The sequence below is a fragment of the Glycine max genome, chromosome 19, assembly GCF_000004515.6.
Source record: "Glycine max cultivar Williams 82 chromosome 19, Glycine_max_v4.0, whole genome shotgun sequence".
NCBI lineage: Eukaryota > Viridiplantae > Streptophyta > Magnoliopsida > Fabales > Fabaceae > Glycine > Glycine max.
Genome location: NC_038255.2, coordinates 43264664 through 43286567, shown reverse-complemented (window position 1 = coordinate 43286567; position 21904 = coordinate 43264664). Strand labels below are relative to the sequence as shown.

The window sequence follows — 21904 nt, the reverse complement described above, 5'->3', positions numbered from 1 at the left end:
TCCTAACTTAATACATATAACATCTCAATACACATGTATCTTACCATTCATTACAGGTTCAATTTATCACTTACTCACAATTTGAATCACCATCTCATAATCTCAATATAACAATTTATAGAAAATGTTTCTCACAACATGGGGAGTAAAATCCCTCAAACAATTCCACACAATCATATTAAAATCAATGAATCAAAATCATAAGTAAAAAATACGAAAACATCAAGAACACTCAAGTTTATCTACCAATTCACATCAGAACATCAATTGGTTTGTCACACACAACAATATTGTATTTATAATCGTAAAAGAGAATTATAATTCAATAAACATCTCAAAATAAACCTCAATTTAATCCTCTAAGAACTCTTACATATGGTCATTCTAATCCCAATTACGATAAACTCATCCCTTATATTGTCATTGCTTCCTTAGGCACAGTACAACCGTATTTATTTTTAAAGAGAACTAAATAATGCCAATAAATAATGATAAGTAAATTCCATCATAGACTTGTTGGTGCACTAATTAGTAATATGGTGAACATAATTGTATGTCAATAATGAATTATCACAACCTAATTTGACAAGTGTACCGATGGATAAATAAGAAAGTGCAGGGGCTGTGTACAAGGTTTGGCCATTAAGGCCACTTTGCTCCTCCTATATGTCTTTTTAACTTTTTAATATACATAAAATATATAGAATGAATGATGACAATGAATTGAGTTAATGGCTTAATAATTGACAGCATGGACAATAGATTGACAGGGTGGAAATAAACATTATTGGGTAGCTGAGCGTGTTACCCTAGCCAAGTCTGTGCTTTCATCTATCCAGGTGTATTCCATGCAAATTTTATATATGAATACCTGAAGGTGTGTGCAACAACGATTGATGCAACCATTAGAAAATTCATATGGAATAAATCCACTTGCCATTGGGTGAACCGAGATATGATTACCAACTCTAAAAGAAATGGTGGCCTTGTTGGTATCCGCAATGCTAGAGATATGAACAATATTGCTTTGTCGGGCAAGTATCATCAACATTCAGGACACTCAGGTCTTGTTGAAAGATACTATTTACTTTGATGGTGTCTGGAACTGGAATATGCTAGCTACTCAGGTTCCTTTGGAATATCGAAAACAAGTAGCTAATATCTTTCTAAGTGATGACATGAAGGATGAGATTGTGTGGGGTGTTGCTCAAGGGGGAGAGTAAAACACCAAGAGTTAGTATTATTTAATTTTTAAAATTAATTCAATTTGATCTTTTAATTTTTAAAATTGATTATTTTTTTTAAAATATATATTTTGTAGCAGTTTAAAACTATTTAGTAATAATTTTAAATTATCACAAAATATGATTTTTTACGATTTAGATTAAAAGAGAAAATTAAATTAATTTAAAAAAATTAAAGGATCAAACTAAACAAAAAAAAAATAAAAAATTAAATTAAATCTAAAAAATAAATTAGAAGAAAAAAACAAATTTAACTTTTTTTTCCACACTAAACATCAGTACCGATATTTAAATTTTTACCTCTCTGCCTTTTGTGAACAGAAACGGGCTTAACTAAGTTGGATTCTTATGTCAGAATGTGCTTGGCATTTCCGAAACCAAAACAGAAATGGATTGTGCTATATAGGAGAGTAAAACATTAACATATAGGCCAAGCCATATATGCTAGACATGATGACGACTTTTCAGAAGGTTCAGGCTCTTCTCTTTCATATACTCATCTTGATATCTCTGCTTCCACCAGAATCCCTTGTCAAATGGAAAAACATTATATCCCCACCTCTTCCTCCCACTCTAAACTCATCATGGTCCCTCACAAACCTTGGTCACTTTTGCAATTGGGATGCCATTGTTTGTGACAACACTAGTGAATACAAAAATTTAATATGGTTCGACACCTTTTGTCTACGTCTACAAAATCGTTTCAAAAGTATTTCATTATCACAAAAATGATTATAAAATTGTAACTCACCCTAAATTATGTATCATTCTACAAACTCAAATACTTCACTCAATAGTTATAAGAGATTATAACACTCTCTCTCACACAAAAATATTTTTTTCTCAATAAAGTGATTTTATTTCACAATCTCTCTTCTCACACGCTCTCTCTACATGTGTATCTTTTCCACTAATTCTTTTATCTATTTATAGTGAAAATTATCGCTAAGTATAATAAATAAGTTCTCTTTGAAGTTAAAACAAAAATAACTTCCAATATATTCATTCAAATAAATTTTATCTAATAAAATATAATATTTCATTTTATATTTAAACCACCTAAATCTTAGTGATAAAAATTCAATTGTCATTATGCATTAAATGCATTTATCTTTTGATTTGGAACTCTATAGGTGTCTTGGATTTTGCTTCCCTCTCAAACCTCACCCAAATCAACCTCAATGCCAACCATTTTGGTGGCTCCATCTTGTCCATGCTTTCTAATCTCAAAAGAACTTCGTATGGCTAGTAACAAGTTTAATGGTTCTGTTCCCACCGAGATAGGATTGATATCCGGGCTTCAAATTCTTGAATAGAATAACATTTCTGTCCATGGTAAAATTCCTTCTTCCTTAGGCCAACTCAGGGAGCTACGACGTCTTAATCTCAGTACAAGTTTTTTTAACTCTACAATCCCTTCCGAGCTTGGCCTATGCACAAATCTATCCTTCTTGAGTTTAGCATGTGCTATTCCCTGTACAATTTTAATCCTTGCAGCCCAACTTAGCTATGATTTGTATTTTGTATTTAAGCAGTGTATTCATATTTTACATGTTTCCGTCTTTAACGATTGCCGGTGTTAGCCGCACTTGCAACGAAGCTTCTATATGGAAAGTTTGTATCGAATTCACTAAAAATATATCAAATTATTTAAAATTTATTTGGTTCTGGTCCAAGTTGTTGCCATGGTCGCTTCATACTTTTCTTTCACTTTTCATATTTGTTTTGTTTGAATTTTTAGTTCTGAAGTTCAATTATGAATCGATTTTTTAAACTAAAAAATAATTTTATGATAATTTTTCTTATCTTTTTTAGAAACTATCATATTTTTAATTTCAAAGAAGAGCGCTAAAATAATTTTTGTTTTTATAAATTACATATTTATTAAAAATTATTCAAACATATATTTAATTAAAAAGTTTTTTTAAGTACAAACAAACGGATCTATGCATATACTTTGAAAAGAATTATTTTTTGAGAAAAATAATAAAATAATTTTTAGTGAGTACAATTTATTGTAAGATTAAACGTGCAATAATTTTTAAAATATACATACACTTATATTTTAAAATAACTTTTATTCTTTTTATTTAAAAAATAATATTTTCTTAATTTATTTTAAAGATTAATTTTCAAACATAACTAATTTTCTAATATTTAAAATATATATCTTCAATATTTTATTAATATAAAAATAAATTTGTGAATTTATTATTAAAATGTTATTTTTAAACATAAACTAATATTTTTTAATAGATTAATGTAATATCACATTTTCAAAATTAATTCTATTAAAATTTAAACGAAGTGTCCCTAAATATTTTCAAAGTCAAAGAAAAGTAATTGTCAGTTTGGAACTAAGAATTTCTCCCTTTCTCTTTGACTAAAAACGGGGTTGAAGGCGCAGTGGCTCAAAAGTTTCTAAACATTCATTTATTGTTCTCAGTTTATTGGTCGTAGCAAGTCCATGGAACCATAATTGGTCAGTCAATACGCTATATTCTAATCTCCCTACGGATGACTTTGAAGTTTGAAAGCTATTTTATTGCAAGGATAATACTAAATAGTATGTAAAACCAATTAGTCAATCGATAAGTGAACCGAATTCACATTCTTTTTCCAGTCAATTATTGGAAAGTATTTTTTTTTATCTCATCCTTTATGTTCCGTATAATTTCGTCTCATACTAAATAGTCAAACTCTAGTAATAATATATTTTTTATTCATTAAGTATGCAAATTTGCATCACTTAAAAGAGATTTTTTGCACCATGGATATACTCCTAAATCAATAGTCAAAGACTAATTCCTTTCAAAAGGTACTCTCAATTCCATTCACATGATTAAGAATTGAAGCCCTATAACAACATGTTTAAAGAATTTGGCTATCCATCAACTGGGTCGGATCTTACTTGTAATTAGTTGTGGAATGTTAGTTTGAACCTAAGTTGGACTTCAGATTCCACCAAATTGACCCAAAAATACTCAAAAACATGAAGACAATACACAAATTAAATGCAAAGTAACTCGTGTCACCCACCACTCCTACCTCCTAGACTTGCTCTCTCAAACCCCAAACCTCACACAATAGTTCAACACTTAAATTCACTTTGGAAATTCTTCCTAATTCCTTGGCAATGTATCCTAGTTGTCAAAGCAAATTCCCTAATTCCTTAGGCGCACTAGCTAAGCACCGGTGCATAATGTTTCAGATTTTCTAAGAGTGCACATAACTTGCGTACCTCCTTCCTAAAGCCTATGAAAATCATTTCTGGTTTTTCATATCTCTAACTCAAAAATCTCATTCCCGTGTTAACTCTAAGTTAGCTACAATTGGTTGGTTTCCACTTTACCAAAGGCATTATCTCTCTCTCTCTCTCTCACCAAGCTTACACAAAACTCAAATAATTTATTAGAAGCTGTTGCACTAGACACAAAAGCTGTGAGAAATTGGAGAAATCCACCACAAATTTGAAAATCTGCAAAAAGGTCCCTTAAAATAGCACAAAATGTCTGTTTATAAGTTGTAGTTGAAGATTCATCACAACCGTAAACTTAAAGATTTGTTTTTCTCAAGCAAAAGACAAGGGAAAGGAAAAGAGTCAAGCAATTTTGGGAATTAAATATGCTCTATGAAATATGGACCAATTTCACAATTAAATAATTTGAAGTAAACTTACCCAGCATCAATTCGCATTTCAATTATGATATTGCTTATGATTTAAGCAATGCAATGCTAAAAAATGGATTTAACTTCCTTGTAATGCAAGATTGTTTTCACTTTCCTTATCAGATCAAATGTTTACGCTTTACTCGGTGTTTAAGGTTCATGTAAATGCTCAATCATCATCAACAAGCATTTCCCTACCATATACTTGATAAATCTCTAAGGTTGTAATGTCAAGTTCTGTAGAAAGAATGCACGAGATGAAAATGCTCACTGAAAGGTTGAGTTTGTTCCTAGCCTCATATCACTCATATGTCGTCAGTAACAAAACCATAATAACAAAGTTCAATTTTAGACAACAAATGAAATTTAAATATATCTCGAGATATCGCCATAGAAATCAATGTGAACTAAAAGAACAACTTTCTGCCAGAAAGCATAATGACACTACATTTTTCAAAACTGGAATTTTTCTTAAATCAAAGTTCAAAATATCAGAATAGCAACATTCAAAGATTTAGAAATAATACGCAAGACTAGTGTAGTACAAACCTAGAAACATATGCTCCAATGTCGAATCACCAACCCCATCCTTTATTGTAATTTTAAATTTCAACTTCAAATACAATTCTACTAGCGATTATACATACCTGTGTGCGGAAAATAAAAACAAAACATATTTGTAAAACTAATTAGGACACAGATCCCACTGTCCTACATGACACAGTATTTGTGGAACCCTGCAAGCTTGCTCAAGGTTATCATGCCAAATGGCTCTGCAAGACAAGCCTGCGTAGTAGCCAACGACAGTTCTTGAGCCACAGAACGCATCACGGGTCTGGACTCTGGAGACAAACGTGTGCATGCCAAAGCTATGGTCACTATCAACACTACTGCTTCTGCTAATCTGCCCCTTGGAGGTGGAAGCCGTTGATCAAGCACATCCTTCAGTAGCACCTGTGGTTCCTCCATTGATGGCAAATACTTGTTTGAAGACATTGTAGTCAGGAGTTCTCCAGGATGCTTTCCCATCATTATCTCCAACACCACCACTCCAAAACTATACACGTCACACTTGTCAGTCACCCTCATTGTTTGTGCTAGTTCTGCAAATTCCAAATTTTGTTAGAGTAATCTCACCCTTTAAGGCACATTATATGACAGAAGAGTGTAATTAAGACAATGGTTGACGAAATAAATAAATAAAAGTTATGAAGATAGAAAATATATGTTTGAGTTTAACTGTCATGCGTTGTAAGTGGAAATTTTACACTCTCAATGAAAAATCATGTTTACTACATAATTTTTAAGTAGTTATTATAAAAGCCAATAAATTTTTTATACATGATGACTTGTTAATAAATTATTGTATAAAAAACTTCTACAAATTTTGGGAAATTCTAATTAAATTGGTATTTATTATATCTAAAATATAAATAATTTAAGTTGTTAGAAAACATTTAAGTATTTTTAATACTGCATAAACCAGAGTTTTGATGCCACTTATTAAGATAATTTGTACTATATAGTGCATACACTAGAATTCAAATAGGTTGGATGATGTACCTGGAGCCATGTAGCCAAAGGATCCAGCGGCTGAGGTCCATGTTGAAGTGTTTGAGCTTAGCAGCTTTGCAGTGCCAAAATCTGCAACACGAGGTTCTAAGTCGGAGTCTAGTAGTATGTTATTCAGTGTTACGTCCCGGTGCACAATTGGTGGGGAGCAGTCACTGTGCAGGTATGAAATTGCATGAGCTATTCCCTGCACAATTTTCAGCCTTCTGGCCCAACTTAGCTCCGATTTTCCTTCCTCTGCATACAATACTTTTGCCAAACTTCCTCTGTCTACATGTTCATAAACCAAGAACATTTGTCCCCTACAAGAACAGAACCCATAAAGCTTTATTATATTGCGGTGCCTCACTCCTGTAAGTGATTCTATCTCATTCTGAAAGCTATGGCGGTTCACTGCTGGAATGTCATCAGAGTCTGATATGTTGAGCCTTTTAACAGCAACAACTTGGCCTGTGAGTAATTGTGCTCTATAAACACTTCCAAATCCTCCATTTCCAATGCAGTACTTGTCATCAAAGTCATCGGTGGCCTTGACAAGATCAGAAAATGAGAATTTTCCATCTCTTCCCCACACCATGCTAATAGGCTGATCACTTTTTTCAATTCTTTTGGACTCTTCTTCAATTATTTTTTTGGAATGCCGCCGGCAAAGTAGGATTCCAACACCAATCATCCCAATAAATAAGACACAAACTGGTATGATAACACCAAAAAGTACTTTTTTGTTAACCCCTCGGGATTTGTGTGGGGAAAATACATTGGCGCAAGTTAATCCTTTTACCTCACCACACAAACCCGAGTTCCCAACATAGGCTTCGGCAGTTGCGGTCTGGAAAACACGACCTATGGGGATTGAACCACTCAAGTTGTTGTAAGAAAAATCAATGGATTGAAGGCTGATCATGCTTGACAGTGATTGTGGGATTGTTCCTGTAAGATGGTTGTGTGAGACATTGAGAACCTCCAACGATGCTAACTTTCCAAGGCTTGGGGGAATAGCTCCAGAAAGAGAGTTGCGGCTGAGGTCCACCATGATTTGGAGTGAGAACAGATTGCCAAGTTCAAATGGTATCTCCCCAGATAGATTGTTTTGGCTTAAATTCAGACTCAGTAAGCGATTGCAATCACTGAGCTCTCTAGGAATGCTTCCACTGAACTTGTTATTTGATAAATCAAGAAAATTTAGCTGAGCCAATCTGCCATAGCTCTTGGGGATTTCTCCTGATAAATGGTTACTGCTCAAGTTGAACATGAAAAGCAGGCCTAGATTTCCAATTTCAGGTGGGATATTGCCGGTGAAATCATTGGAATGCAGGCTCAGATACCCTAATTGACTCAACTTACCTAGCTCAGATGGAATTTTTCCAGAAAGATTGTTGCTTCCCATATCCATCCGAGTTAAACTGATACATTCGCCCCACTCCGGGGAGAGCTCCCCAACAAGCCAATTTCTACTAAGTGAAATAAAATCAAGATTTGGGAGTACCCCAAATGAATCTGTGATGTCTCCAGTTAACTGGTTATCATGAAGCTGAAGTCTAGTCAGTGATGAACAATTCCTCAAGGACTTTGGCACTGGCCCTGAAAAGCTGTTGTTATTGACTGCCAAAATAACTAGCTTGCCATCACTGCACAAGTCAGGAGGTAGTTCTCCAGAGAAGCTGTTGTGTGAAAGATACACATGAGTCAAAGAAGGATTATTCTTTCCAAATTCTCTGGGAATGCTGCCAGTGAAGTTATTGGTGAACACAGAAAAATGACTTAAAGCAGGTAGTTGAGCAACGGTTTCTGGCAACTCCCCATACAATTTATTGTTGTCGACATCAAAGGTTTCCAATGAGGTCAAGTTTCCAATATCCATAGGAATGGTGCCAGAGAGCTCGTTGAAATAAAGATTCACGACTCGAATGTTTGTCAGATTCCAAAGTGTTGATGGAATTGGACCAGAGAATCCATTTAGTGAAAGGTCTAACTTTGTCATTTCTTTCAGGTTTCCAATCTCTACAGGAATGGGACCAGAGAAAAGATTATTGCGCATAAAGAGGATGTTAATTTTTTTCAACAGGCCTATTTGTGTAGGAATCCTTCCTGTAAATTTATTGTTTTGGAGTTGCAAGGAGATCAACCGGATCCAATTAGAGATGAGTGAAGCAGAAAGTTGACCAGAAAGGAAATTATCTGATAATCCCAATTCTGATATTTTAGCCAGATTAACTAATGACATAGGCAAAGGATCCGTCAAATTATTCTCTGCTAAACTCAGGAAGGATAGATTTGTGCATTGGCCAAGCTCAGAAGGGATTGATGAGTTAAAAAAATTCTTACTTAGGTCAAGATGCCAAAGCTCCCTGAGTAGGCCTAAGGAAGAAGGAATATTACCATGGGCAGAAATGTTATTCAATTCAAGAATTTGAAGCCCCGATATCAATCCTATCTCAGTGGGAACAGAACCATTAAAGATGTTATTACCTATACGAAGATCTTTGAGATTAGAAAGCTTGGACAAGTTGGAAGACAGTTTTCCTTCTAGCCCAGAACTGGAGAGGTTGAGGTATTCCAGCTTGACCAAATTGTTATACATGGATTCTGGTATTGTGCCTTTCCATTGATTCTGAGAGATGTCAAGGTATGTCAAGTTATGGCACCCCAGTATGAAACTTGGGAATTCACTAGTGAGTGTTGGATTGAGATGCAAAGCAAGGCGAGTTAAGGAAGGCATGCATGAATATTGGGACCAGTCAGGAGGAGGTATAAAGTAGTTTGATCCAAGGTCCATGTACCATACCTTAGGAAGATTCATGAGCTGATAAGGAATGGTGCCATTGAGATTGTTGTTGTAAAAGCTAAGATATTGAAGCTCCCTTAGCTGGCCCAGTTCATAAGGCAGTGTGCCTTCAAATAAGTTGTTACCAAAGTCCAATAAAGTGAGCTTGGATAGTTTGTCAATTGCTGATGGTATTGACCCTCCAAAATGGTTGGCATTGAGGTTGAGTTGAGTAAGGTTAGGGAGGGAAGAAAAATCCAAGGCAGTGAGAGTCCCAGTTAGATTGGCATCAGACAAGTTTATCTGTGAGACTGTTGTGTTAGTGTTGTCACAAACAATGGCATCCCAGTTGCAAAGGTTGCCAAGGTTTGTGAGGGACCATGATGAGTTTAGAGAAGGAGGAAGAGGAGGAGATAAACTGTTTTTCCATTTGATAAGGGCTTCTGCCTCTGTTGTTGGTGATGAAGTGATTTTCAATGGAAGCAGAGATAGCAAGAGTATATGAAAAAGAAGAGCATGAACCTTTTGAAAAGTTGTCATGTTTAGTATATGGCATGGCTTCTATGTTAAGTTTTACTTACTTATAGAGTGTAACATGTCTATACTGAAAAAAATCTAAGTCTTATATTTGTTAGAGATAATTTTAAGATAAAGTATATAGATGGAGGATAATCCTTATATTATAGATTTTAATTTAAAATCAATTGACATTAAATGATCTTGTCAATATGAAATTGATTTATTTTATTATTGACTTTATCATTTAATGTAATTATTATATTAATAAAGTATAATCGATCTTGATTTGAATTTTTTAAACAATAACAACATCAAATAACTTTTTTCTTCTTTTACTATTTTTCTTATTTCATTTTTCCTCTTAAATGTCCTATCTTGAAAGTTTTCTCTTTTGCTGCCAACATAGGCAATAAATGCATAATTCAAATATATTTGAATGTCAAATTTTAAAATCAGTCAATAAAAATTGGTCCAGTTGACAAGGATTGGAACATAACTTCTGGTAAATACTTTAATATTAATTATCTTAATAAAATTTAAAATTAAAGATGTCGTAAAAAATATTAGGAAAAAAATTAAAATATTAAAAGGTTTGATTATTTTTAATTACTGGAGACTTCAAACACTTTTTATTGCAAGAAAAATATAGGAGACCAAAATTTGAATTTGAGCCTAAATATTATGTCAAAATTATATTCATATTAACATATATAATTTACATATTTATATAAATTTACATTAAGTGCTTTATTTTATGTCCAATACAACTTGATCATATTTGGTATAGAGTAGGCCAAGATAATTTCTGAACTTCACAAATCAAGTTTAAACTGTCCGAGGCAAAATTCAACAATTCTTACAAACAGTTACATAAACTTTAGAATAGAGAAGCTAACTGGGCCAATCACATTATTTGTTAGTCAACTATAAAATAATTGTGATTAATTGATAAAATCATTAGTCTTTCAGGCCAAAATTAATTACTTTATTTTTACACCCGCTAAAAAGTTTCAAATCAAAATGACAGGATGCAACTTCGACTTCCCTTTCTCGTGTAAAGTTCTGTAGTCCAAACCATTTTGTGGTCATTTAGCAGTCAGTCAACTATTTGAAGTTTTCTAAGATGAGGTATGAAATAAACTAGACTTTGAACCCGCGTTCCACTGGTTTTTTTAAATTATATATATCATTTTACATTGATTTATTTATATAAATAAAAAATTAAAATATTTAGTATTACGTTAAACATAATTATATTATTAATGAAAAAATTGATTAATTATATTTTCAATTGAGTTAATTTTATCTTAAAAATTAAATATATTATAATTTTTTCTTCATTCAAATAATAATAATGACGCAATATCTTTTGAAAAATAATGTGCATAAATAAAATTATTCATTTTAAAGAACTATCTAGTAGTGAAAAAAATATATAAATATTAAAATTGAAAATTAATGTTAAATATTATATTTTTAATGAACACTTATTCTCTTTAAATTTATTAAATATGTTAGATTTTACTATAATTTATTTTTTCTCCAAAATTAATAATATTAATGTAATACTAATATGAAACATAGAAATTAAAAAATAATAAATATAATATATATATATATATATATATATAATTAATGTACAATATTTAATTAAATTTTGTGTTTACCATAAAAATTTAAATATTTTTTAATTAGATATGATTATCAATTATTTTTTAAAACTATAATTTTACTTATTTTGAATATATTAATTTTTTGTAATATTTTTAAAGTTTTAAAGTTTGAATTAGTTAACTATGACGTAATATAAATTGAATAATCTTGATTTAATAATTATTATTATTATTTATTTTCCCTAAGTTTTAGTTTTATTTTTATTACTTACTAATTTTCAAAAGTTATTTATAAAAATAATTATATATTTTAAACTTTAAATATTATTGTTTACATATTTATTAACTTATTAAAGATGTTACCAATCATTTGTATTTATTACTAATCTATAATATACTATTAACTATTACTGATTTCTTTGTAATAATAATTATATTGTTACATGTGTTAGTTATTTTAAATTAACGATATTTAATTGATATTTATTATCTTTTATGGGTAAAGATACTTCTTCTTCTTCTTCTAATTATCATTCATATCATTCGACAATTGATTTGAGTGGGAAAAATAAAAAAATTTAATGGAATTATTCAAAATATGATAGATAAAAAAATAAAAATTATCACAATATAATGTAAAAGTTAGATTTAAAATACAATAGTAATCAAAGAAAAAACATGAAACATATATAAAAAACCTTAACAATAATAGTAATTAAAACTTATAATAACATGACACTAAAATGAAAAAGGAAAAAAAACAGAAGGAATTTGTACAAAAAAAAAAGAATAATAAAAGATTAAGAAAAATACGATTCATGTAAAACTTTCTAATAAAAACATGATATTGATTCACATGTCTATTGAATTTCACAAAAATTATTTAAAGAAATAATTAGACATAAAATCAAAATATAAATATAAAAAACAATTAAAATAAAAATTTAAGCAAATTTTTTTTATCAATCATGATATAGATCCACATTATATCTTACCAATCTAAACTAGTTAAATTTTGATAGATAGCACGTTCAAAGAATCATTTCATACATAAAAATGAAGAATAAAAGAAATGATATTATATCAAAACATATAATAACATAACAATAAAATGAAGAAAACCAAACTAACATAGAGTGATACTTACACAGCAAAAAAAAACAATAAAAGAAAGAGTTAGATGATATACATGATTAAATATGGTCTTTAATTTTCACTTTTCATTTCTCACAAAATGTATTGGATGAATGATTTATATAAGAACTTTCTAATAAAAACATGATATTGATTCATATGTTTATTCAATCTCACAAAAAACATTCAAAAAAACATCTAGACCTAAAATCAAAATATAAATATAAATAACACTAAACAGATGATTTTTTTATCAATTGTGAATATATATTCACCTTATACATTATCGATTTAAAAGAGTTAAATTCTCAATTTTGACGATGATAAATAACACATTCAAGTATCATTTTTCATACATAAAATTAAAAATAAAGAATAAAAAAATGATATTATAATAATGAAAAGAAGAAGAAGATAGAAAACACATTGAAAAGAAATTGGGTTGATATTTACAACCCTTTGAAGTAGAGTTTATATAGAAAATAAAATCTTCAATTTGATAATGAATGATGAAAACCATAATAAAATTTTAATTATAATCAATAACTATAAATTTTATTGATTTTAAAAATAATTTTATTATTAAAAACTTTAAATAATAGTAAATTTATATAAAGAACCAAGTGAAAAAAAACAAGAAACAAATAATATATTAAACCATTTTAATATATAATAATAATAATAATAATAATAATAATAATAATAATAATGTCTACTATTTTATTATATTTAATAATAATGTCTTAGAAAATTTTAGTATATATTATTTTACATTATATAATATTATTAATATTTTTAGTTATTTTGTGAAATATATATTTTAATGTACCTTATTTTGGAATAAAATAAAATTAAGCATAGTCAAATATTATTTAATTTACTATTAATATGAAAATTATTATTTAAAATAATATTAAAACTATATAATTAGGATTAATAAATTTAAATGATTATGGATTAACTTAATTGAAAATAATATTTCACAAATAAATAAATTTAGAGTTTAGATTTATTTATTTATTTTACATAAAATTTAATCTTAAAACTCATTCATGTATAAATATTAGTTTTCTATCAATCTTATTTAATATGATTCAATAGTATTTTAATACATGTGACCGTTAAATTTTATTGATATTCATTGTGTAACTTAATGTGATATTAAAATAATCTAAAATTGAAAATATTATTAATTTTATCATTAGACAAAATTTTGTATCATATATTTTTACATATAGTTATTTTATATAAAATTTAAGTCAATAATATTTTATATTATTCTATTTTATAAATTTAAAGTCATGAATTTAATTTATTATTTTTTAGAAATATATTTTAAAGTAACTAAATATAAAAATAAATAAATTTGTGCATAGATAATAGTATTAAATTATTGTAAAAATTTACATTTATTTTATTTAATAATTTTTCCTTCATATTAATTCAATGTGTAAAATTAAATATTACAAATAATTTAAACTACTATTAACATGAGAAGTTATTGATTTTATTAAAATATACCAATGATTATTGATCAATGTTACTCTGAATTAATATACTAATACAAAATTTAGAATGTTCTTCTTCCTTCAAATCACTAATCTTGGTGACATGACATTGTGATATTGAAAAACTCAACTTTTATATATATATATATATATATAAATTGTGTTTAATATAATTCATTATTATTTTAATACATGTAACCGTTAAATCTTATTGATATTCATTGTTTAACTTCAATATTGTATTAAAACAATTCAAAATATAATTAATTCTTTTTATCATTGAACAAAAAATTATTTTAGAAAACATATTTTAAAATTGAAAAATATTGTTAACTTTATCATGCAATAAATTTTGTAACATATATTTTTAAATATATTTATTTTTATATAAAAGTGAAGACAATAATATTTATTATCTAATTATTACATTTATAATTTTTTTTAAAATTATTTTATAAAATAAAATTTTCAATAAAAATAATGTAAAAATTCTTATATTTATATTAACTATTAGTCTTCTGTGATTAATTTACATTTATCTAATTAGTTCGAATTTAAATAATTAATATTGAATATAACTATTAATATTTAAAAAAAATTATATATATATATATATATAAAATTTTATATTTTTTTATTTTCATATTATATTGTAACTTTAATGTGATGAATTTAATTTATTATTTTTTTAGAAATATATTTTAAAGTTACTAATTATAATATAAATAAATTTGTGTATGAATAGTAATATTAAGTTAATGTAAAATTTTACATTTTTTTTATTTAATAATTTTTCCTTCATATTAATTCAATATGTAAAATTAAATATTATAAATAATTTAAATTATTATTAATATGAAAAGTTGTGGATTTTATTTAAATATATTGATCATTGATCAATGTTATTTTGAATTAATATAATTACATAAAATATAAAATATTCGTCTTTCTTTAAATCACTAATTTTATTAATGTAACAGTATAATATTAAGAGGGTTAACTTTTATATATTATAAATAAATTATATAATTTCTCATTAATAAGAAAGCAAGCACATCTTGACAATATAATTTATGCTTCTTGCTTAAATGGAGATAGATTACTGACAAAATTTATAAAATGTAACAATATTATAAGCTAACCATCTAACATGAATTACAAATATATAATAATAAAAAATTACAATTTGCATACACCAATTTAAACTTTCTTCATCTTAGGTTGTCACCTGAAGATATAGGAATTGAAACATACTATATAATATATACAAGATCATATCCATCATTCAAAATTCTCTCAAAACAACTCATAATAATTGTAATTTCTTTGCTTGTTCCTGATTCAACGCCAGTGGAAATGTTCAGCTCTAAACCAAGTTTCAGCTTAGCTGCCAATAAGCTACAAGGAAATATTCCTCCAGGGCTTGGAAAATTGCAAAGTTTGCCAAATCTTGACCTGTCCGAAAGCAATCTCAAAAATATCCCAGTGGAGCTTTTTAGCTCATCTTCAAAACTACACAAGCTAAATTTGAGCAACAATGATCTCTCAGGTTAGATACCAGCAGGGATAGGAAAACTCTCACGGCTCCAGTATCTGGACTTATCAGCAAACAATCTGACTGGTCCAATTCCAAAAGAACTAGGAAATTGCCGGAAACTTATATTCTTGAAACTAAGTATGAACAACTTAGATGGACATATGTCACACGAGCTTCGGAATTTGGTGAACTTGCAGCGACTGTTAGATCTCAGTCATAACTCACTAACCGGGCAGATAATCACACAGCTGGAAAATTTGATATCACTGGAGGTCTTGAATCTTTCTCATAATCAGCTTTCTGGGACAATACCTCCTAGTCTCAAAGGACTAATCGGCCTTTAGTCAATGGATATATCCCACAACAAACTTGAAGGCCCCCTCCCAGACCTAGAAGCTTTTATACTCTTAATGGATAGACTATTTTCATAAGGGCATGTTGTTGGCCTTATTAACTTTTATTTGCTAATGACTTAGTGTTGACTCATTGGCAAACATATCAAGTCATCAAGTAGTATTCAATAAATAAGAGATATTTTTTCCATGAGGACTTGCGTAATACTTAGCAATTTTCACTAGTTTTTATTATCTAAACTAACAAATGAACAATGAGGATGTGAACATAACATTCAATAATAAAGTGGAGAATCAAATTGGACAGCACCAGCGGGTTCATGTGGCTACATGGCACCAGGTTTGTCCAAAACTTGGAACATAACTTCTTTGAGCTTAATTTCTATGTACTATCATGAGTATAAAAAAAAATACAAGGTCAACCAATCAGAAATCACAATAAATATGAATTTTAAAATAAGTTATTATAAAAATCAATAAACTTATCATACATATCAAATTTATCATTAAATGACAATGTAAAATCTTTTATACTGTTAATGCATAGACTACTTTCATAAGGGCATGTTGTCAGCCTTAGTAACTTCTTTTTGCTAATAACTTAGTGATGACTCATTGGCAAACATATCAAGTCATCAAATAGTATTCAATAAGAGATATCGTTCACACGAGGATTTGTGTAATAGTTGACAATTTTTACAAGTTTTTACCATCTAAACTAACAAATGAACAATGAGAATTTGAACATAACATTCAACAATAAAAATAAATTAAAACAAAATTACAAGTTACAATATTTTTGGAATTTTAGATAAACATACAATAAAACAATATGAAATTCAAATGACAAAAATTGTTTGGTTAGATTTTCCCGAACTAAACTCTCTTTACATTAAAACATGATACTCAACTTGTAATCCAATGTTAATATCGGTCGTAGTTTAAAAACGGTATTCTAATCTCTAATTCCTTAGGTGAAAAGACCTAAGTTCCTTCATTAAATGTCAATCTTTTGTACATTTAACAAAGAAACTTGCTTTAAGCTCAATGACCTAAAGATAACCATTAATCCTCATCTTATTCCCAACTCCGAGGTATAATGGATATTTTACCATAGTTCAAGAAAAAGAAATCATTCTTCAATCACAATCTCATCTAAAAATCAAGCTACCGGTGGTCAATCCATAACAAGCATAAAACATAGAAGTAAAAAGCTAACACTGATGAACAAAATGAAAATATATAACAATATTTCAAAAGAAATACATGAGAGTATAAGGTCCGGATATAATCTTTAGCTACCCATCTCCATGGGTAGCATCCAAAAGCAAGATGGAAGGAAGAAAATGAAAGAAAGGAAATTGAAGAGCACAAACATGGACAAAGGAATTGTTTTTACCTGCTTAGAATGTGACGCCCACAAATGGACATGAAATCTATTTATATAATTCCAAAAAAATCTAAACTTTTATTATCATTTAAGTAAATTCTGCAGCTTTGCAATTCTACATTTCTGTCTTATCTCAGCTTAAGTCAAAAGCTATTTGGCTTAAACTAATTTCTCCTCTACAGCTTCTTTGCCTCTATCCAAAAAGAACACTTCAGTTTAGGCACTCGTTTCCTAGCTTGAGCTACAATTTTTCACTTCAAGCTTTTACAAACTTTGTCAAATTTTCTAGAAAATAATCCATCCATGACTATGTGCAACCTACCAAAATGATAATAAAAGAAAAAAAAACTATACAATCACAAATTTAACAACAAAAAGAGACAACTAAAGTCCTAAAAAAGAGAAGAAAAATAAAATAATTATCTAAATTCACATATTTCAATTAAATATTTTTTTGAGAATTATCAGTTAGCAGCAATCTAAGGCCTACAACATTCCCCTAGAAACATCACAAACTGTTACTTTGTTAATATTTTATATACTGGTATTGCTCTTAATACTTTTGGCATTTTTATGTGTAATGTTTTGCAGAGCTTGCATTATCAATGAAGGTGACAGAAAAATGTGACGTTTATAGTTTTGGGATTGTTGCACTAGAAATTCTGGTGGGGAGGTACCCTCGGGAGGTCCTTTTGTGTTTAGAGTCTGGGGAATTTGATCAACACTTCGTAGATTTCCTAGATAAAAGGCGGGTTCCTCCTGAACGTACTGCAGCTCAAGTCCTAATGTTGGTATTAAGACTTATTCTAAAATGTATTCACAAAAATCCTTTGTGTCGACCAACCATGAACTATGTGTCCCAAGAGTTGCTAACACTCACTGTCCCTAGCTTTCAACATGTCCACACTGCACAATCTACTCCACAACTAGGCTGTGAGATTGAGATAGCAACTTTTATTTAACTTTCAATGTTTGTAGATATAATAGCTCTTGTAGTGACATGTACACATTGTTTAATTTTCTTATCAAAGAGACACAATTATATGTATTTTGAACCCTCCATGTATCACAAAGAAAGCCCGAGGAAAAAGTCTTGATCTCAAAGTGGGAGATGCGGAAAAAAATCCCATCACAAAATAAATAATTGAACAACAAGAGCTGAACGTGATTTCTAATAACGGGAGAAATTGTTACACGTTGTGGGGTGTCACTCGTTTAAAATTTTGATATTTGAAAACTAATTGGCGGAAGACGTAGACTCATCACTGTCTAATATATTTATTACTTTTCATTTTTTTTAAGATACAAAACGGGACTGTTTTAATAAATATATAAGTGGGTGGCAGGACTCATCATTAATTTGAACTAAAATGCCAAGGTAATAATAAGATTGAGTTAATAAACATATAAGTGGTTGGTAGGTCTCATCATTAATTTGAACTAAAATTTCCAAGGTGTGTATAGAGCAAAGAGAATCTTGGGTGTATGAAATATTTTTCAACCTGAGGAAAGGTCGAAGCGTTAAACTAAGTTTGAAATACAGAGAAGCGATAATAAAAAGTCAAAACAGTATTTCAGGGAGTATAGAGACTTATAGGCAAGTCTTATCCCAGGGAGTATAAAAAAAAAAATGGTAAGTCTTATAGGTTAGATCAACCATTTTAAAATATATGAATTACCCTATCTAATTAAATTAGATTTTTCTTGCCTAAGCCTGAGTTATTATTTTAGTACTAAATAAAATAGTCTACGGTAAATTGAGCCGAAGATCATAATAAGTTTTTCTTTTTCAAGGTTACTTAACCTAATTCAATGCCTTCATATTATGTCTCAGGGTAAGTTATGTTCACCCTACATGTAACGTTGTTCTCTCCCCTATAACTTCATCAATCATCAGCTTGGAAGAGAATGCGGAGACAGTGCACAGTGCACAGATAAAAACTACATGACAAATAGTATATCCAACCGCATATTACAAAAGAAAAGCAAACAAACACACTATCACATTCACAAAAGAATAAAAAAAAATGCACCCCCAACACAGCACACTCCACAAAATCACATCATTGGAAGCTTGTCTAACATTCACAAGGAACAACTCTCTCTCTCTCTAATACTGTCTCAGATGGAGCTGAGTGCCAATTCACTCTGTTATTCCGCACAATCAAAATTGACCCTCCCCACCAATACTTGATCCAAACTTCACTTCAAATGTACCCTTCTTGATCTTACTCGATTTGCTGAGCCAGAATCCTCGGCATAGCCCCCAACACTGCCTATAATGGGCATCTCATCCTTTGGTGATTTTCTTGGCGAAGAAGAAGCGGAAAAATGTTTGAGCTCTTCAACTGTCAATGCACCTAAAATAGGCCTATTTTCATGGCTCACCACTGAATTTGAGCCTTGTGAGCTGCTCCTCTCCAGGGTACCCACGTACAAACCTTTGCTAACAGGTGTAGTTTCTGATGAACCCAGCCAATTTGAAAGGCTAGCATCAACCGCGATTTCTCGGTTCAACTTCTTAGGAGTTTCTGCAGCAAATGCAGATCTAGACTCTTGATTCAAAACCAAATTCTCCTTCTGAGACGCCAATGGGGGTGCCCTTTTAGCCTTAACTGCTTTCCATTGAGTGAGGTTCTCCACAGGGTTCATCACAGAAAGAACATACACACTCCTATCTCGAACATTTGGGTTCAACCCAATTGACTTCAAATCCTTATCATGCATTAGAATTGGACTTTCCACCTCTCCAACAACCACTTGATTATCACCATTTCTTGACCTTGAGTACACTATTCCATCTTCAAAGTCCTCTTCCACTTCATCATACTCTTCTCCCATGTCACTATCACCACCATCATCATCCTCATCCTCATCCTCATCAGTAACATCACTATCCCAATACTCCATTGCTCCATCTTCATCATCACTACACGTACAATTGTGGTACCTATGGTTTGTAGTGTAAGACCCCGCTGAAGTCACCGAACTTTCTTCAGAGTAAGACTTTGTTCGGCTTAACTTTTCAACCAAAGCACTTTCCTCTCCACCCTCTTCACTTTTCTCAAGTTGGAAATCAGCAACTTCATCAGGCTCGTACGTTTTCACATTGACATCAAAAGTTACTTTCTTTTTGGGGCTCACGTTTATCTGCTCCAAAGGTTTAGCCCTAGACCCCAAACCCATTTATCAGAATCATAAAAAAAAAACTTCAATTCCAAAATCAAACATGCTTTGTTGTGAGGACAAAAATTACAATATTAGAAACTCAATTAGTAAATTACTTACTGGACTTCTTGTGATGCAGTGCCAATTACCACCGTTTCGGAGTAATCCTGAATAGAGCATTGCTCTAACCTGTCTCTAGCGAGTCGCTGCAACAACATTGAAAAGATTCAATTAGGTTAGAAAAATGCTCATCAAATAAGCTCTGTTTGGCCAATTAAAAGAAAAAATCAAAAGCCAAATTGAGAAAGGTGCAAGTGTTAAACTTTATAAATAATAATAACGATTAAGGCCTTTTCCATGCAGTTTCGGATCAAACGAACAAAAGGGTAATGGGATTTGAGAAAAAGATAGAAGCTTTGAAGAAGAGAAGGTAAAGGGTATTTGTTGTTACATGGTGATGGTGTGCCTTGCGCCTAGGTTTTGTGCTCTTGGAGGAACCAAAGCAATGAAGAAAACAACCCATTGTTGAGCACAAGAAGAAGGCTAAGGCAATAAGGTCTTCATGTCATGGCAATGGCATCATCCACAAACGCAGAGGGAGTGTTTAGACTTCAGAGTGCAAAGCTCTTTCTTCAAATTGGAAGTAGCAATTTTGTTTTATTTATTTGATAATAAAAAGAAAAAGTGGGAGAAGTGACCGTTGTGATGACAGGCTGTAATGGTTGTAAGTACATGCAATGTTTTGTTGTTTTTATGTGGAAACTGAAAGAAAGAGAAAGACCAGGGAGTTGATCGTTCGGCTCGAGGAGGACACTGGAAGAACAGTGACTTCAACTATTTATGCAACGTGTTCTTCACCTAAACTCCAATTTCTAATTGTATCAATTTTTTTCATTGTTTGGAATTCATTGATACTTTAATAAAGTGTTCATAATACTTACTGTACTGTGGAATAAAAAATTTATTTATGTTCCAAATAACAATAATAAATAAAGAAATTTAGAACTATTCTTCGAGTGTGTGTGAAAAATGTACGCCTATCCACATTTGAGATTTGAGATTGATGTTTCTACCTTTCAGGACACTAGACTGTTATTGATTTTTTCTAATTACTTTGCTCTTATTTATAGTATTAAAAAAATAGATTTAGATTTTTAAAAAAATATATTTAATTTAAAATAATGTCATATCTTTTTTATTTTAAGATAAAACCAAGCATAGTAATCGTTATTGTGCATTTGTGATGTGCCGCGTTCTCTAGAAAAAATTCCAATTTCTAGTTGCGTCAATTGGTAATTGAATTCAATTACGGACCAGTGTCGAATTACTTAGACTAGATTATTTTTAGTTGAGAAATCTAATATCTATTATTATCTAATAATCTGATATTAAATTTAATCTAATCTAATATTTTTTGTGAAATAATCTAATAT

The 21904-nt window shown here is 30.1% G+C and overlaps 2 protein-coding genes across 2 annotated transcripts; both read right to left on the bottom strand.

Moving 5' to 3' along the window:
- Positions 1–5491: 5491 nt before the first annotated feature.
- Positions 5492–9260, bottom strand: LOC100808600 (MDIS1-interacting receptor like kinase 2). Its single transcript, XM_003553458.5, has 2 exons — positions 6477–9260; positions 5492–6016 (listed from the first exon to the last, which is right to left on the bottom strand). The coding sequence occupies exons 1-2, from the start codon at positions 9202–9204 to the stop codon at positions 5625–5627; spliced, it is 3120 nt and encodes a 1039-aa protein (XP_003553506.3). The 5' UTR covers positions 9205–9260; the 3' UTR covers positions 5492–5624.
- Positions 9261–19236: 9976 nt separating this feature from the next.
- Positions 19237–21361, bottom strand: LOC100808067 (uncharacterized). The gene is made up of 3 exons (XM_003553457.5): positions 20923–21361; positions 20592–20677; positions 19237–20472 (listed from the first exon to the last, which is right to left on the bottom strand). The coding sequence occupies exons 1-3, from the start codon at positions 20992–20994 to the stop codon at positions 19506–19508; spliced, it is 1125 nt and encodes a 374-aa protein (XP_003553505.1). The 5' UTR covers positions 20995–21361; the 3' UTR covers positions 19237–19505.
- Between the last annotated feature and the right edge of the window lie 543 nt (positions 21362–21904).

Coding starts and splice junctions, on each gene's coding strand:
- LOC100808067 (XM_003553457.5), bottom strand. CDS start 20,994: ATGGGTTGTTTTCTTCATTGCTTTGGTTCCTCCAAGAGCACAAAACCT. Junction 20,678..20,922: donor GCAAGGCACACCATCACCAT/GTAACAACAAAT, acceptor ATGTTGTTGCAG/CGACTCGCTAGAGACAGGTT. Junction 20,473..20,591: donor ACTGCATCACAAGAAGTCCA/GTAAGTAATTTA, acceptor TTTGGGGTCTAG/GGCTAAACCTTTGGAGCAGA.
- LOC100808600 (XM_003553458.5), bottom strand. CDS start 9,204: ATGCCTTCCTTAACTCGCCTTGCTTTGCATCTCAATCCAACACTCACT. Junction 6,017..6,476: donor CTTTGGCTACATGGCTCCAG/GTACATCATCCA, acceptor TGGAATTTGCAG/AACTAGCACAAACAATGAGG.